Source organism: Gymnoscopelus braueri, assembly GCF_963280865.1.
Source record: "Gymnoscopelus braueri genome assembly, chromosome: 11".
Taxonomy (NCBI): Eukaryota; Metazoa; Chordata; class Actinopteri; order Myctophiformes; family Myctophidae; genus Gymnoscopelus; species Gymnoscopelus braueri.
In genome coordinates, this window is record NC_137613.1 from 37,425,413 (window position 1) to 37,443,644 (window position 18,232).

General features: G+C 40.3%; 1 protein-coding gene across 1 annotated transcript in view; it reads left to right on the plus strand.

The window, feature by feature from the left end:
• Positions 1 to 15,796, plus strand: part of calcr (calcitonin receptor) — a 91,316-nt gene extending 75,520 nt beyond the window's left edge. The window contains exons 11-16 of the mRNA XM_080442243.1: positions 1,305 to 1,458; positions 3,197 to 3,257; positions 3,622 to 3,688; positions 11,319 to 11,537; positions 11,870 to 11,911; positions 14,534 to 15,796. Coding sequence (XP_080298369.1) covers positions 1,305 to 1,458; positions 3,197 to 3,257; positions 3,622 to 3,688; positions 11,319 to 11,537; positions 11,870 to 11,911; positions 14,534 to 14,752 — 762 coding nt within the window. The 3' untranslated portion in view covers positions 14,753 to 15,796. The remainder of the gene's footprint in view (positions 1 to 1,304; positions 1,459 to 3,196; positions 3,258 to 3,621; positions 3,689 to 11,318; positions 11,538 to 11,869; positions 11,912 to 14,533) is intronic.
• The last annotated feature ends 2,436 nt before the right edge of the window (positions 15,797 to 18,232 follow it).

Genomic DNA, 18,232 nt, shown 5'->3' on the forward strand with positions numbered 1-18,232 from the left:
TATGCCTTGGCCAGAGAAGGCATCGTCTCAGAGACAGGAGGCTTCAGCATCTGGGCTCATTCCCCCTTTTGCGCTACCGCTAGCGTTCAGAGTCACGTTCCCCAAGTCTGTCTGGCACATCTTCAGTGGAGTGCTTACTGGGATCCCCTCCTCCCAGTGCCTCCAAGAAGCTGAAGGGAATGACAGCTCATACCATCACTGTGAAAATGTATATCCCCCGTTTTCCACCATATGTCAAATGCCCTGTCTGTTTTCTTTCAGAAGAAAGGTAATCAGGTTGTACTTAAGAACCACTGCAGTGCATGGCCAAAGTGTACTGGTCACTGCAGCCCGGCGTTTCGAAAAAGGAAGGGTTTGAATAGAAACACCTTTGTGGTTATCCGAGTCAGGCCAGGGAGGAGACCAGGGCAATGGGGCATACACATACTGTAGCGCTTTGTTTAGTAAGCCAGTGAATGATTCACAAATGTTCAAAGTGGCGCCATTTCAGTCAGTTGCAGTTAAGTCAGAGAAATTTCAAACTTAGTTGAACGCAGCAAAGCGTTGAAAAAGACCTACATGGGATTCGAAAATTAGTCCTTTTTTAATAAGTCTTCTTGCACAAAATTTAAATATCAATGTTCCTCCATGAGTCCCTGTCTGGTCCTCAGCAGCACACCCGCCACTGAAGTAGATTGGATGAGCGGTTCGCAAGCTGCCAAACAAAAAGCGCAGTGGCTTGGAACGGGCTGTACTGGGTCAGTTCTGGAGGACCGCTCATCTGAATGACTTCACACTTCCTTGACAGACAGAGATTCCTGAAATGTATTGATAGATAACATTGATATACTATTATGTAATGTACATGTATTTCTTTCTATGCATGAAATGATGATGACTCAAGAGAAGCAGTAATACTGTATAACAAAAGAGTATGTAAAAAGCATACAACATACTGTACATGCAGTTTGATTGATTAATTGATTGATTGATTGATTGATTGATTGAATAATTTATTAACAAGTTTGAAAACAGTGTGGCAGTATAGTTACAAAAGCTATGCTAAAACACAAAAAGTTTAAACTGGTTTCCATTGTGGTCCAATGGTCAGGAACATGAAATATACATGCAACAAAAGTAGTTTTTAAAAGAAAACTGTACTGTACCACTAATGCACCTCAACGTTTTTGTCAACATTTAAAGGGTATGTATGTGTAAAAAGCTATCCTTTTATGTAAATAGTCAAATGTACTGTGGGGAAAGGAATTGGTTACGGCTGCTCCCTAAACCTAATCTATTTGATATCCTTTCTCAAATCTGCACAGGCTGGGTGCAAAGTGTTGCACTTCTTTCACATGTACATGCTGGGATGCAACTATTTCTGGATGCTCTGTGAAGGGATCTACTTGCACACTCTCATCGTGGTTGCTGTGTTCGCAGAGGAGCAGCACTTGCATTGGTACTACCTCCTGGGCTGGGGTGAGTCATTCATGCCATGCCTGAAAACGCACATGTACCGGCAATATTTCCACTGTGGAGCGGCAAAATATGTATTTTTATTTGTGCAGTGGTGGGAAAAGTACTCAAATGTTTTACTTAAGTAGAAGTTTCAACACTGCAATGTAGAAATACTCTGTTACAAGTAAAAGTCTGGAATTCAAAATTTAAAAGTAAAAGTACAAAAGTATTGGTATCAAAATGTACTTAAAGTACCAAAAGTAAAAGTACTAAAATGTTTGAAAATAGCCGATCTACTGTACAAGCTCACAACTTTGTTGTGAGCTTGTAGATCTGCTATTTTCAAATAGCCTAGTTATAAAATAGGAATAAAGTGGTCAATGTATGTTTTATAATATAATGATTTATATCTGCAAAGTAACTAGTAACTAGTAACAAGTTTTCAAATAATTGTAGTGGAGTAAAAGTACAATATTTGCCTCTGAGATGTAGTGGAGTAGAAGTAAAACTATTGGAAATTGGAAATACTTAAGTGAAGTACACATACCTCAAAATTGTACTTAAGTACAGTACTTAAGTAAATGTCCTTAGTTACTTTCCACCACTGATGTTGTGATATAAATAAGTAGATTGTGTTTATGGTTCAAGAAAATGCTGAAATACTTTAACGATTCGTATAACCTTGCTTTTGTGTCACGTGACGTGATGAGAAATGAGAGCGAAAGCATCTCGTCTTACCTAACCTTGAGCGTCTGCTGTCTACCGTAGTGATTTATATGCGTATTGTCGTATTTCATCACACTGCACTCACGTCACTTGCTCAGCGCTCAATCGCTCGAGCTCAAATTGTTGACAGCCTGCGATCTAATCTAGCGAATGACCAGAAAAATGCTACTCACTCATACCATTCAATCTCCCATTTTTCAAGCCCTTGACAGCTTTATATAGTATGACCTCTCCTTGCTCACTGTTTCTCTTTTTTTTCTCTTCACTTGTTCAAATGAATCAAACTAATAAGTGGAGGACAAAACTGAATTGGCAATCATTATTAATGAGTGGATAACCTTGGGGTGCACAAGTGTCATGTGCATTGTACAGGCGTTGAGAATAGACAGTCAGTTACAGTGGTTAAGTTCAGTTTAGGTAAGTTTATTTAGCACATTGTTATAAAGAAATAGAAATGATACATATCAAGGAAAACAAGTTGCTGTGCGAGGAAAGGAAGAAGCCGGCAGGCTTATTTGGAATCCTTTTCTCAAGTTGTTGGGTGCATCTGTGGCCAATATGCCGCGGGGCCTCATTGCTGTCTGAAAATGGACCATGCACAGAGTCGCATGTTTATGCCTGGGCTCAAATTAAAAGGATATATTGTTTATGGACAGGATTTTAAATGACACAGTATCATAAGATGAAATTACCCATGCAGTGTTGTTGTTAGGCTTCAAACAACACCATTGGAATGTTGTACGCTTGCTGTAATGAGGAATGAGGAACCTGTGCTTGCCAAGGTCTATCCTTTGTTTGCATTTCAGCATTTGTAAGAGCGTAGAATACTGCCAAATTAAGATATTAAGATAACATATTATCATATTGTTACAGCCTGTGCTGGCAACGTTATTTGAATAATTCTTTAATTAATAAGGATTGGAACGGTAAGACCAGTTAATAAGTTGCCAAGCAGCAGTGGTGTGTGACTATAACGTTGCATTATGAATTTATTGAAAACATCATATGGTTGCCATCTTCTCCCTCCTCTAAGGATTTCCTTTGGTGCCAGCCTCCATCCATGCAGTGGCGAGGAAAAAGTATTTCGACGACAAGTGAGTAATGTTCCCTACAGTTGAATAAATAAACATTCGAGTGTTTACACACGTGCATGTCTGCGACAGACAAAATTAATGTACGAGCACCCAAAGAGTGGTGTGTGTGTGTGTGTGTGTGTGTGTGTGTGTGTGTGTGTGTGTGTGTGTGTGTGTGTGTGTGTGTGTGTGTGTGTGTGTGGGTGTGTGGGTGTGGTGGTTTACATAGGGGTTGGGTGTGCGTTTGTGGGTGTGTATGGTGGCGGGTGGTGCTTCTGTGTGCGTGCATGTGAGTGGGCGTGTGTGTGGCTGTGGGTGTGTGTGGGCATCTGCTAAGCAGTAGGAAGATTTGACTGATGACACTCCCTCCTTTCCCTCCCTGCAGTTGTTGGATGAGCGTAGAAACCCATCTTCTCTACGTGGTCCATGGACCCATTATGGCAGCATTACTCGTAAGTCTGCTCACTTCACTGCCTTATGAGCTTGAAACATACTTTACCTACAGCAAGTATGGATGCCAGTGCAACTGACAACACCTGCTTGTTGCAGAGATATATTGTTCATGTGAGTCATGTAACATTAAGTGTCAAATTTAAATTTAGAGTGATATATATGTTTTTTGATATTCCATACTGTTTGTCTGTAATACATTCCAAATGTATTTGGAGGGGCTTATTGTCTCCGCCAGGTCAAAAGGCATGGCGAGAGAGTATGTTTTTCCCCCTGTCCGTCCGTCCGTCCGTGTGTCCGTGTGTCCGTGTGTCCGTGTGTCCTGTCCGTGTGTTTCCAGCTAATCTCCGGCACCGTTGGCCCGGTCGCTGCGAAACTGTGTACACCCACTCCCTGGATGCCAATTCAGCACCTCTGCCCCACTTTTTTCACATGGGCCTGTCATAGCGCCACCAGGAGGCCGATTTGTGCAAAACCCATTTTTTCCCATTACACCTACAGCTTTTTTTTTTTTTTTAAACTTTGTTTTTATTCTTTTTTCTTTTTTAGAACAGGTAGGTCATGTTGGGCATCACATTACAATTAGATGAGTACATTTCAGTTATATTTTTACACTCATATGTCGCGGGCTATTCAGTCCAGAGGGGAGAAATCCTAAGCTAAGGTAACTTCAGTTCTCTTGTAGATCTCAGTCTGATTGTCTTTGATGTTACTTAAAGTCCATGATTTTTTGCCAGTCGCTATTCCAATGATACATTCCTGAGTTTTGGAGCAGGTTTCCAAATATTGCCGAAAGGAATTATGTAGGAAAGAAAATATATAAGCATACATGTATAGAAAATAAAAAAGAACAAGAAGTAAAAAAGTACAGGCAGAAAAGTATGTAACATAAAATAAATAAAGTAATAGCAATAATTCAAGCAGTGTACCTCCACACATAGCACAGATTCACGTACTTGTACATATATACAGATATATAACCCCCCACATCCTCAATGGTATTTCACACAATCATTTTCATATGTAATATCCATTTTAACCAGTATTTACAAAATTTGTCCATACAGAGTCTTACAGAATATGTTAGTTTCTCCATTTCGTATATGTTCTGCACAATGGCTATCCACTCCCCCTTTGTTGGTGAATTTTTGTCCAGCCATTTCCTGGTTATAGCCTTTTTGCCGGCTACCAGTAGTATTTTAAGAAGGTATTTATCTGCGGTGCTAAATTTGGTTGGTATGTTACTCAGGTAAATATTGGTAAAAGTACATTCAAGTTCAGAACCCATTATCGCGTTGATTTCTGATACGATCTCTAGCCAGTAGTTTTGGGTTATTGGACAGTCCCAGAATATATGGAAGTGGTCAGCCATTGTCTTATTGCAGTTTCTCCAGCAGTTCCCTGACTCTGGTGTACCTTTTTGTAAGTATTTTCTCCTTGGAGTAATAAAGAACCTAATCATGTTCTTCCATGAGAACTCTCTCCAAAGGCCAGAACTAGTGGTAGTGGTTGTTGTATTACATATATTCAGCCATTCGTCCTCTGTCAGGGTTATGCCTGCTTCTTCTTCCCATTTAAGTTTAACATAGAGGGTGGAGTGGTTCCTAGTGGTCTGTAGACTCGAATAGATTCTTGATACCAGTTTTTTTGTGATATTGCCTTTGTAGGCATCAATGAAAATATTGATGAGGTCTGTTTCGTTTTTCTCTACCATTATGTTTTTGTCAAAATGATGCCTTAACTGCAAGTATCTGTAGAAATCCTGTTTCTCTAGATTATGGTTATCAATGAGGTATTGGAAGCTCTCCAAGCCTGTATTGGATGAAATCAGACAGTATGTTGTAATACCGTACCGATTCCATCGTTTAAATCTAGAGTCCAGCTGTGCTGGTGGAAAGTCTTTATCATATGCCACCCATTTTAATAAACGTACCTCTCTTTCTATTTTTTGGTCTTTGCATTCTTTAAACCAGATATTTAGGGGGACCTTTGTCCAGTCGCTTATTTCTTTTATGTGCTGCTTCATGAGTGTTTTATCACCCAGTATGGCCTGGAGAGGGACATTCAGTTGGTCCAGTTCTATGTCCTTCCATTTAGCATCATATTCATTGTTGCACCAACAAACTAGGTATCTTAATTGTGCTGCTTTATAATAATCTTCCAGGCAAGGGAGAGACATGCCTCCCTTATCTTTTGGTAGTTGTAGAGTTTTGAAACGTATTCTAGGTTTCTGACCTCTCCAGATGAACCTGGAGATCATTCTATTCCAGTTATCAAATTGTTTCTTTGGAATTTCTACAGGTAGTGATTGAAATAGGAATAGCAATCGTGGCAAAATGTTCATTTTTATGGTCTCTATTCGGTCGTACATACCAAATATCAGCGGTACCCATCTATCCAAATCCTTTTGTATTTCTTTTGTGATTGGGTCATAATTTTCTTTATAAATGTTGGCTAGATCTTTTGGTATATTAATGCCCAGATATTTAACAACATCTGAGTTCCATTTGAAGTTATACTTTTTACATATATTCTCTTGTGGTGAGTAATTGAAGGAAAGGGTTTGAGTTTTGTTTACATTTAGTTTGTATCCAGAATATGAACCATATTTTTCAAGACAGGACATGAGTTTTGGTAGACTGGTATCGGGGTCGGAAAGTGTGACCAATACATCGTCCGCGTAAAGGCATATCTTGTGTTCTTTACCGTTAAGTGAGACCCCAGTTATGGAGTCATCCTCCCTTATTGTCTGTGCCAGTGCTTCTATAAATAGCGCAAAGAGGGCGGGGCTTAAATTACAACCTTGACGGCATCCCCGTTCCAGGTTGATTACTCCTGATAAGCTGCCGTTTATTTTAACTCTGGCAGTCGGCTGGTAATATAGAGTTTTAAGGCAATTTATAATTTTTTCGTCAAAACCAAGGCGTTGAAGTATCATGTATAAGAATTCCCAACGGCAAGAGTCGAAGGCTTTTTCCGCGTCTAAACTAATAGCTAAGAACTTTTCATTGCTTTTGCTCATGCCCTCTATCAAAAACAAGGCACGTCTGACATTGTCCTGTGTTTGCCTATTTTTTATAAAACCGTTTGGTCTGTGTCGACTAGGTCTGGGAGTATGTTTTCAAGCCGTTTTGCCATTATTGAGGCGAACAGTCTGTAGTCTATGTTCAGTACAGAAATAGGTCTATAAGAACTGCATTCTGTCCTGTCTTTGCCCACCTTTGGAATCACAGATATTATAGCCTGTCTCCAAGACACAGGTGTCTCTCCGCCCTGGAGAACATGGTTAAAACATTTTTCAAGCATAGGTGTCAGTGATTCTCTAAATGATTTATACCATTCGGCCTGAAAACCGTCACCTCCCGGCATTTTATTTGTTTTCAGTCTGGATATAGCATTGTTGATTTCTGTTGTTGTTATGTCCTGAGTTAACCCCTTATTTTGTTCTGTACCTAGTGATGGTAAGTCCAGGGATTCCAAAAAGTTTTGTACAAGGGAGGGTGCTGCTGCTTTAGGCTGTGTATATAATTTCTTATAGTATTTTTCAAATGAATGCTGTATTTCCTCTGTAGTGTAACTCAGCTTGTTGGTATCTGGGTCTTTGATTTTAAAAATTGATCTTTCAGTCTGTTCTTTCCGTAGTTTCCATGCCAACATTTTCTTTGCTTTAGGCCCATTTTCATAGTATCTTTGTTTTACATATTTAAGCTTAATTTCCACTTGTTTATCTAGAATCTTATTTAGCCCTTGTTTTGTTGTATTTATTTGTTCTAGTATTTGTGGATCGTTTGAGTCCACATGTTTTTGTTCCAAATTTTCCAACTCTTTTGTTAAGTCAGACACCTGTTTTTGTTGTAGTTTTTTATGTTTAGATGACCACATTATTAATTTTCCTCGAATCACACATTTCCCAGAGTCCCAGAGAACACTAGGTGTTATTTCCTCATTGTCGTTAAACTCTAAGTATTCCTTTATTTCCTTTTTAACATATTCCTGAAATTGGGGGTTATTTAGGAGACTTGTGTTAAGTCTCCATACTGTGTTTTTGGGTTGAACATCCAGGTTAAGCCTTAGATAAATTCCTGCATGATCAGACACATCTTTGACCCCTATGTTACAGTCTATAATTCTATGTCTTTCTGTGTTGAACATAAAAAAATAGTCAAGTCTACTGTGGACCCCATGTGGATAAGAAAAGTAACTAAATTGTTTTGTTGTTGGGTTGAGATCCCTCCACACATCAAACATGCCTGTCTCTTTAAGTAGCTTTTTTACGTACAGTGATTCAGGGTTAATTTTTTTCCGGGGATTTGAGGAGTCCTTAGTCTGTAATTGAATATTCCAGTCCCCAGCTGTAATAAGTAGGCCTGTAACTTCAGTAGCAATCAACTCAAAATTTTTCTTAATTAATAGTTTGTCTTGTCCTGGTGGTCTGTAAACGTTAAGTAGTGTTACTTCTTTAGAGTCCAAAATCCCTTTTACCAAAATATAGCGTCCATCTTTGTCAGCTATTTGTGTGGTGGGTTGAAAAGTTACTTTATTTGAAATAAGTATTGCAACACCTCTTGCATTTCCCTTGTTGTAAGATGAATAGAATGTATTTTTAAATCCCATTTTTTTCAGTTTTTCGTGTTCCTTTCGTAACATATGTGTTTCTTGCCAAAAAATTATTTGTTGGTTTTCCCTTTTCATCTTAGTTATTATTTTGTTTCTTTTAATTGGGTTCTGTAGCCCGTTTACATTGAGTGTAATTATCTTATATTCTTGTTGTGCCATCTAATGTAGTAGAAGATTTTTTCATTGCAAACCCAGGTAGACCTTACCCTTTCAACATAACTATTTATAGTATCGTGAAACATAGAAATAAAACGTAGAAATAAAAATAAACTTATAAAATAAATGACTTCCAAAAGTGAGGTTTCTTCTTTAAGCAATACCTCAGGTGTAAAGGGAAACCTCTGCGTTACAGAGGGCCTCTGTTGTGCTAACTGATTGCTGTGTTTCAGTAATTCAGTGCACATAATGACACTAGGTGGAGCCTTTGGCTTCCCAGACAAAAGGTCTGTATTTTTTTCAAAGGTCTATGGTAGGGTAAATATCTCAGAACAACACTGATATTTAGTCTGGTTTAAAAATAATAATAGTCTTAATAAAACAAAAGCATTTCCAGGTCCCTACTGTCCTTCCCTTAGTGTTATTTATCCATTTTTACATTAACTGTTCGTTGGACAGTATGGGTAAACATTTCAGAATTATACTGTTATTCAATCAGGTTTAAAGTACAAAATAACAGTAGTCTTAATAAAACAAAAGTATTTCCAAGTTCCTACTGTCCTTTCCTCAGTGTTATTTATCCGTTTTTACCTTAAGTATTCGTAGGGCAGTATGGGTTGGTCTTACCATGTAGGTGGTTTTCATTGACAAAAAAAGAGAGAAAGAAAAAAAGGACAAAAAAATTACGTTCTATTTTGCGGTCGCTGCGGTGCCGTCCTTTGAACTCGTCGTCGCGGTGTGGCGGAATTCCTGAAGCCTCCGTACCACTCTCTCCCGTTGTGCTGCTTGTTTACGGTGGGTCGATTTGCCCACCTTTATCCAGGATGTTTTCTGCAGCCTAGCCAGGCTGTCTGCGGCTGCGGCGGTAGAGTGCTGTTGTTCCTCGTCGTCATCCTCGGTCGCCATTAACCCCTTCTTCCTGAAATCCTCTTTCGCCTCCCCCACACTGTTGTAGGTGACGCTGGGGAATCCCGCACCGTCATAGAAGACTCGTAGTTTCGCTGGTGGGGGTGTGTGGAAGGGGTTTCCTTTATCTTTTAGAATCAGACGGAGCGGGGCGTATGCCATTCTTTTCTTCTGTATCTCCGGTGGATAATCATTGTCGAAGAACACTCTTTTCCCATTTAGAAGAACAGTTTTCTTCTTCCATGCGGTGTTGCGAACCAGTTCCTTAATCCTCCCGTCCATAAAGCACATCACGATCGAGCGGGGGTTAGAAGTAGGTGGTGGTTTAGAGGCGAGTGATCTGTGACAACGTATTATGCCAAGATCCATGTCGAGGGCCAACTCTGTTTTAATAAAGTTGTTAATAAACTCCATCATGTTGTTTCCCTCAGTTTCTTCTGCCACTCCGTATAGGCGTAGATTAACTCTGCGGGAATGCATCTCTATCTCCGTTAATTTTATACGCATTTTTTCTTGTTCTTCCACAAGCATGCATATTACTTCTTTGGCGTCAGTGCCCCATTCCTCCGTATCTGACACCCTTATTTGGAGTTCCGCCACGTTGCTCGCCGTGTCTTTTGTGTCGGAGACTAGTGTGTTGAGTTTGCCGTAGACCTCCTCTCTGAAATCTGCCAGATCCTTGCTCATTTGTTTGGTAAAAGAGTCTTTGAAGTCGTCTAGCTCGTGTTTAACATCGGTCCGGATGGCTTTTATTTCAGCATGTATTGCGGACATACTGGCTTGTAGGCCTGACATGGCGTCCTGGTTCATTTCCGCGTCTTCGTCGTGTTTGTCGTCTCTTGTCCTTCTATCACTTCTATCTTGTCTTTGCGATGATTTACCTCTACTAGTATTGTTCTTTCCTTGGTTTTCCCCGTTCATTTTGTGTTTTTAACTCAGGGTATGTTGAAAAATAGGGGAATAAAATAGACCTTGTCTGGGAGCTCTTGAACTACACAGCCACTCCTGCTGGTGTCATACCGGAAGTCCCCTACACCTACAGCTTTTAACCAAACGTCATGCAAATCGGTACACGGTATCTCTATAGTCATGTGATCAACCCGGATCTATCCGATTTCCCATATTCCATCCTCATTGGCTAAGGTTGGCTTCCAAAGTTTGCAGGATTGGTCCGTTTTGAACAAAATGCCTCAAAACATGAACGCAGTGTGCAATTTCCGTGAAATTTTTGCATGCAGATTCCCACTAGGCCGAGGAAGAAATGCCCCCCTTTTCACATTCACATTGGCCTGTTATAGCGCCACCAGCAGGTCTAATTTAGCAAAACACATTTTTGGAACAAAATGCCTCAAATCATGAATGCAGTGTCCGATTGAAAGGCCTAAGAAGAAATGCCACCCTTTTCACATTGGCCTATTATAGCGCCACCAGGAGGCCACAATAACCTACCTGACCTGGCGGAGACCTGTGCTCCGAGGAGCACTTTTTCTAGCTATAATATTAAAATAAGACAACAACCCCAAATTGGACCACCTGCCCCGGTAGAGATATATTTTTAAGCCTGTATAGTATAGTATACTATTTAGCTCTTTCACTGCCAGAGTAGGCACAGAATATTTATCTCCAGTATGATCGATCCCCTGATGGTCGCTAATCACGGAGGGTTTCACTGTGCTTCCGCAAAAAAAAATAATAATAATGTCATCGCGACCTCCCGTTCGCTTTTTATCTCGCCAAAAATACATAGTAAAACACAGGAGCCGAGATACAGGTTATTTCCCAAATAAATTAACCAGGAAGTGAATGGAGCTGTAAATCTTCGTTATCTCCTGGTTCAGTGTAGGAAAAAATATATATATATAATTAAAAAAAAATTTAAAAATAAGAAAGCCGTAGCCACTATTTACTTCACGTACAGACTATATTATAGACTATATTCCTGTGTGTTTTAAGGTGAACCTGTTCTTCTTGCTGAACATTGTTCGTGTGCTGGTGACCAAGCTGAGAGACACCCATCGGGCAGAGTCCAACATGTACATGAAGGCCGTGCGAGCCACTCTGATCCTGGTGCCTCTCCTGGGCATTCAGTTTGTCGTCTTTCCCTGGAGGCCGGAGAACCAGCGGGCTGGAGAGGTGTTTGATTACATCATGCACATAGTCATGCACTACCAGGTAAGGACCATTACCAGCATCAATACATGTCCATGGTCTGGTCACAGCCTTGTGCATTTATCATACAAGAACCCATAAGAATTCTTCGCATCGTAAGCTTTCTAGAACTACCGGGTAGGCTTTCTATTGAACTATCGCGGTACATTAGGTTTTCTATTTAACTACCGCGTAAGCTTTCTGTTGAACTTCCAGGTGGTATGTTTTCTATTCTGCTTAATTCCAAGTACTTCAACTCATCAGTTATTGTTAAGAAGAATGGATTGGGGTTACGTGACATCCAGTGCTTTTCCCATGGTATTTGACAAATTTACTTTTTTTTATTCTTTCTCTAGGGTTTATTGGTGGCAACAATATTCTGCTTCTTCAATGGGGAGGTAAGTGCTATTCACACTTAGCATATTAACACTTTCTGATTAAACGTTCCATGTATCTCCATTCGAGTATCGGTGCCAAATCATTTGATGCTAAATATAATGCAGGTACAGCAGTGCTTACCACTTTGAAAACAAATTACACTTGAGGTTTGACAGGGCATTTGCCCTTTTGTAAAGGCCAATCTGCACATGGCACACTGGGTGGGAGCTGTCCAGTAATGGAACAATGGAACAGCTCACTGCTGATGGCTTTATAGATGAGACATCAGACTCCATCAAGGGTCGGCCAAACCAAGAATCTACAAAAATAACTATAACGTAGTGATGTGAGCATCCACACTGATGAACGATAATGTTCTGTAAAAAATTAAAACGTGACATGTTGATATCAATGATCAAATCATTCTGGAAGGGTTCCCAATGATATTTGTGGTGTGCACTCCAGCATCCACTTGAGTTTCAGTTGAGAATCATTCTTTTAGATACCTTTATAGTTATCGTGTGTGGACAGCCCTTTAGACTGGATGTTTCTATACTGTTTCCAGGTTGACTCTTGGACATTTCATTCACATGATGTCACATTAATGAAGAGAAAAGCTATGTTGCATGTGGCCCATTTCAGAGGTCTACTTCAAAGTTGAGTGATATGATATTTGAGTTAAAACGAAATAAACAAACAAAACAGGTTGTGAAGCATTGTCTTTCAGCAGGTTAGCAGTAAGAGTATGAATAATCATGTACACAGCAAAATCATCAGCGTTAAACTCAAATGGACCCATTATTTAACAGACTAAAAAGGTGGGCCTAATGAAAGGGAACAACCCATCACAATAACAGTGGATTTTATTGTATTTTTATTTCACCATTTTATTAACAGTGTTCAATCCAGTCTACATCATTCTCCAAATAAAGGGATATTGTTTCTGCCATATAGATCTGGCTGTCATTAGCCAAACTTGTACTTTGTCAACAGAATACTGCTGACACAAACAAATCATGAACACCACATCCACGGTGACGGTTCGGCTCGCAGTACTGACACTGATGGGACATTTTGTTAGCACCTACATGGAACTCGAGGAAAGAAACTACACTGGGCTACGTGTGCCAGTTTACTAACTTCATACTCGAGGCCCCTGTCTGCAACTGCTTGACACTGATCATACTCGACATGATTCAGACACGAAACCCCGCTCATGGTGTGACTGCAGCTGTAGAGTGTAGACCAATTTGTTTGATGGATGTTTCCAACCAGAGAATCTCCTCAAAGCAGTATCCCCTCTGTGTGTGTTGTAGGGTTGAATCAGGCATTTTGCATGTCTCTGGGTGGCATGTTAGCCTAACAGATGTTCATAAAACTATGAACATCTGGCTAAACCAGACAACAAGACGTCTTATTGTTACATCTTCAGTTGTTTTGAAACTGGTTTAAGGGTCAGGAAATACTTAAAAATAAACTTGAAACTCTGTAATAGTTTAGTAAAGTTTAGCCTGTGTTGGAGAGATTCACATAGCAAATATGCTATTCATGGAATTAGTCATAGAGTAATGGGGTCATGATTAAATGAGTTGTATCATTGTATAAGAAGATAAAAATGCAGGCATCCATTAAGCGATAGTGGGAGCTATTAGTATACTCAGCATGAGGGACAGTATCTAGCACAGAGAAAAACGTCAAATAGTAGACGATAAGGACAAAAAATATAGTCATATTTTGAACATGGAACATGGGCCAGTTATTAGCTCTTGTACAAGCAGCCAGAACCCCAGCCAGAACCCCTTAGGGCTAAAGATAAGATAAGATAAGATGTACAACATAGCCCACAATTTTACACTCAATAATACACTACTTAATTGTTTTTTACATGCAATTTAAGGAGGTATTTTCAAGCTGCTCTAAGATTGTTTTGGTTATTAGTACATCTAGCTGCTAACTTTATATATCCAACTTCGCAGTGGTTTCAATTGAGAGTGATATATTTTTCTCCCTCTCACAGCTACTACAGTATGTACTAGTTCCTATGGGGAACTAAAATAAGTGTGCTATGTTGTATATCTATATATGTGTGTTGTGTTTGTATAACATAAATAGGAGTTTACTGTATCTTGTGTTACCAATCCCACCAGTATGTATGGTTCATACTGCAGCGTGCGGTGCTGGATCTGTATATCATTGGTTCTCAAAGTGGGGTCCGGGGACCACCAGGGGTCCTTGAGGGGGTTCTAGGGGGTCCCCACCCAGCAAAATGTGTGAATATAGCATCACAATCATTCTAACCTTTTATACTTTGGCTATTCAAAAATAGCAGATCTACAAGCTCATAGCGCGGCACCGAGTGCCGCGCTATGAGCTTGTAGCTCTGCTATTTTTGAAAAACCTTGAAGATTCGTGCAAATCTTTGAATACATTTCTTCTAAAGTGAACATTTTAACACAAATCTTTGCTTCTGGGAGTCCCTGGCACGGCATATTTTCAGATGGGGGTCCGCGGGCCAAATATATATCAATTTGGGGGTCCCTGCCATGAAAAAGTTTGAGAAGCACTGCTGTATACAGTGCACTGTGCACCCTTTTATCTCGTATCCCTGTGTGACACGCTCTTGATCCCGTGTTGACTTCAAGGTCCAGGCCGCTCTGAAGAGACAGTGGATGCAGTACAAGACCCAGTGGGGCCAGAGGCGGCGAGACCACTGCTCCATGCGCTCCACCTACACCGCCACCTCGATCAGCGAGGTGCCCGCGTTCATGTACCACCACGACTGCAGTGGCGATCACTTGAATGGGCGCCACACAGAGGACTCTGAGCTGGTGGCGCTGAAAACAGGGGAGACCTATGCTTGATCTCTCCTATAGTCCGGACAGAGAAGGAAAGGGAAGGCAGCGATGAGAAACGGCCGTGGGAACAGCGACGAGAGATGGATTCTGCGTGACAGTGAACCCAGGAAAAACGTCAGAGGACTTTGGTTTTGGGCGGGTCGTATGTATCTCAAGGACTAAAATGACTGGTCTGTTCAGCCCCCAGGCTGTGGAGAGAGTGTGACGTCTCTGACTCCACCTGCTGGTTGTGTGTTTGTGTTGTGTCCCTTGGTTGCTTCCCTGTTCCGTTTGTTTTGTCTGTTAGCAGGTAGGAGGCAGGGGTCGTCAGCGCTTATGGGACTCACCTGGGGCCTGTATATCCCATAGCACATATTATGGTATAAGCTGGTCCACTTAGTCATATCTCTCTCTCTCTCTCATCCAGCACTACATAGCATGTCTCTTGTTTAGTTTGCTATGTTTTGGGTTCTGCATCCTACAACACCCCTACATCATATTAAGTACATATCAGTACATTCACTCATATACACCACAGATAAACTGGCTGGCAAACTCTCTAATATCCTCTTATATTATTTCTTGGATATTTGATCATTAAATTGAGTTGAGTCTATTAATTTGCCATGTTTCCGTATTGTTGCTGCCACTGAGCCTGGTTGTAACGAGAGAGAGAGAGAGAGAGAGAGAGAGAGATTTTACGGGTCTGGAGAGCGCAAGCTTGCTGAGATGGATTACCTGCAAAGCTCATTTTGACACAACATTGCTGCTGTGGCTGCTTTTTGAGAACAGTGGTGATAATTATAATGGCATGAAACGGGCTGCATCTTAAGTTAAATGTGGCCCATCCTAATGCTGCTAAACTGTGTGAGTTTGCTCACTTCTGGGGCATGTGATGGTGGTGACATAATACTGTGACGCTGGTCGATGATGTTTTTTTTTATTACAGTGATGAAGGTGAATGTGACCTTGATGATGGTTGGTTACACTTGATGTCATGAAGGTGAAGAGGATGATGTTGATGACAGTGATGGTCATAATGATGATGGTAGTGAAGATGATTGATGATGATAAAAAACGAGTACTACTTCACCTGCAGTAATATACCAAAGGGTCTGTTGGTTGGAAGTATGATGGGGTGTACTCTGTCTGAAATAAGCTGAGAACAGAAGTGATAATTGCAGCACACACACACAGACACACACACACACACAGACACACACACACAGACACACACACACACACACACACAGACACACAGACACACACACACACACACACAGACACACACACACACAGACACACACACCCACACACACACACACACACACACACACACACACACACACACACACACACACACACGCACACACACACACACACACGCACGCACGCACGCGCGCGCGCGCGCGCGCATGTGGTACACACATGTACACACGTCACTTGCATATGCTCTCAAACCTATGTATTTAGTATGTACACACTTCCATGTGTACACACAAGCACTTCTAAGCTCTGATACACATATGGTACACTTACACACACACACACACACACACACACACACACACACACACACACACACACACACACACACACACACACACACACACACACACACACACACACACACACTCACATGACCTTATGTACCATTGATATACAGTTGTACAGTATGTCAAAAATCTAAAGGTCCCCGTGCCTGATGTTCTGGAATCCTGTATATAATAGATGTTCACCGTGTTTCCAGTTCAGAAGTGTCAATTTTAAAAAGGACTTCATTTCTTTTTTCTATTGTTCTACTCTTGCCAAATCCCTGTATACCCGCTGTCTGTCTGTTCTGTGATGCTGCACTCCGACTGCTTGCCTGTTTTGCAGTTGATGTATTTGTGCTGCTGCCAAACATCTACAGGGCTGAGAAGCAAAGAGATGAGACATGCTAAACATACAAAAATCCGAAAAAGAAAAAAAAGTGTAATTCAGTGTTTTTTTAATTGTATTCATCATTCTTCCTAATTTATTGTACATATTGTCATTCATCCATCCTTAATTGTTTTCTACTTTAACCACGTGAACCCTAGCGTCCTTATTCTGGGCATGTCATAACTCATAAGAGATGAACATTTGGGCAAAAGTAAGCGCTTGTAAATCTGCTATTTTCGCTATTTGCTGTACAACAAAGTATATAGGGTTTAAGTGGTTATGGTAAAATTATAGTGATTATAATAGGTGGGCAGCCAGAGAGAGAGAGAGAGAGGGAGAGAGAGAGAGAGAGAGAGAGAGAGAGAGAGAGAGAGAGAGAGAGAGAGAGAGAGAGAGGGGAGGGAGAGGGAGGGAGAGGGAGAGAGAGAGGAAAGTCAGAAACAGGAAATAGGCCCAACGAGTAAGAGAATATAGTCAAATTATATTGACTTTGAGAATAACTCAATTACTGTTTTGATGCTTATTTTCCATTGCCAAGCAATCTTGCACAGATTATGTGTGACGATGCTCATTTACCCTTCATTCATAAGGATACATATATTTTTCACAAGGCACTTTCACATAATTTAAGTAATGCTGGGACTCACAGAATCCTGATAGGACCAGGCTAATTTATACCGTGAGCAGTGTTGCCAGATTTTGTGAGAGAAACAAGCATCTACGAAAACAAGCCCAAAAGAAGCGACTATATAGGCCTCATGATCTCACACACACACACAGGGGGTCCCCAGCAAAATGAGTTAATATAGCAAAATCTAAATAATATAAACAATCAGTTTTACCACTTGAACCCTACATCGGCTATTTGAAAATAGCAGATCTACAAGCTCACAACTTTGTGAGCTTGTAGATTTGAGCTATTTTCTAAACATCTAGAAAGAAATGTGAAACATTTTGAATATTTTTAAAACATTTTAATAACACAAATCTTGTATGGAGTTCCCTGTTACAAAATAGTTTCAGATGGGGGTCTGCGGACAAATACATGAAAAAGTTTGAGAACCACTACACTTTAGAAAAGCCCAAAAATATATTTCTACATTGTGGTATTAATACTTTTACTTAAAAAGAATAATCTGAGGCTCATACAGTATAAATTAGTCTTTAGTGTGAACAGACATTATCAAGGAAACTATTAGTTTTGAGATTGATGAAATAATATCTTAACATTGATTTGACATTTACAAAATTGCAGCAATAAAGCAAGAACTTGAAAGGACACAAACAAATAACCTGCCTTGTTTCAGATTTATTTGAGATTTGTTTCCAGTTTCATAAAATGATAGGCCTTTCAGAAATATATTTCTTGATATATTTTCATATCAAGAATTTTCTCTCTCACATAAGTGGATTGTGTTAATGAGTCAGCAATTTTCCACTGTGGCCCATTTCTGCTAGTAACAGTTCATTATGAAGGCAAATCATGTTGAAACTACATTTAAACATTTAGGGGAAAGAAACACTATCAGATACTGTAGGGCTGGAACAAGGTTATTGTAGTTTTGCTGTTAGTTTTATTTCTAT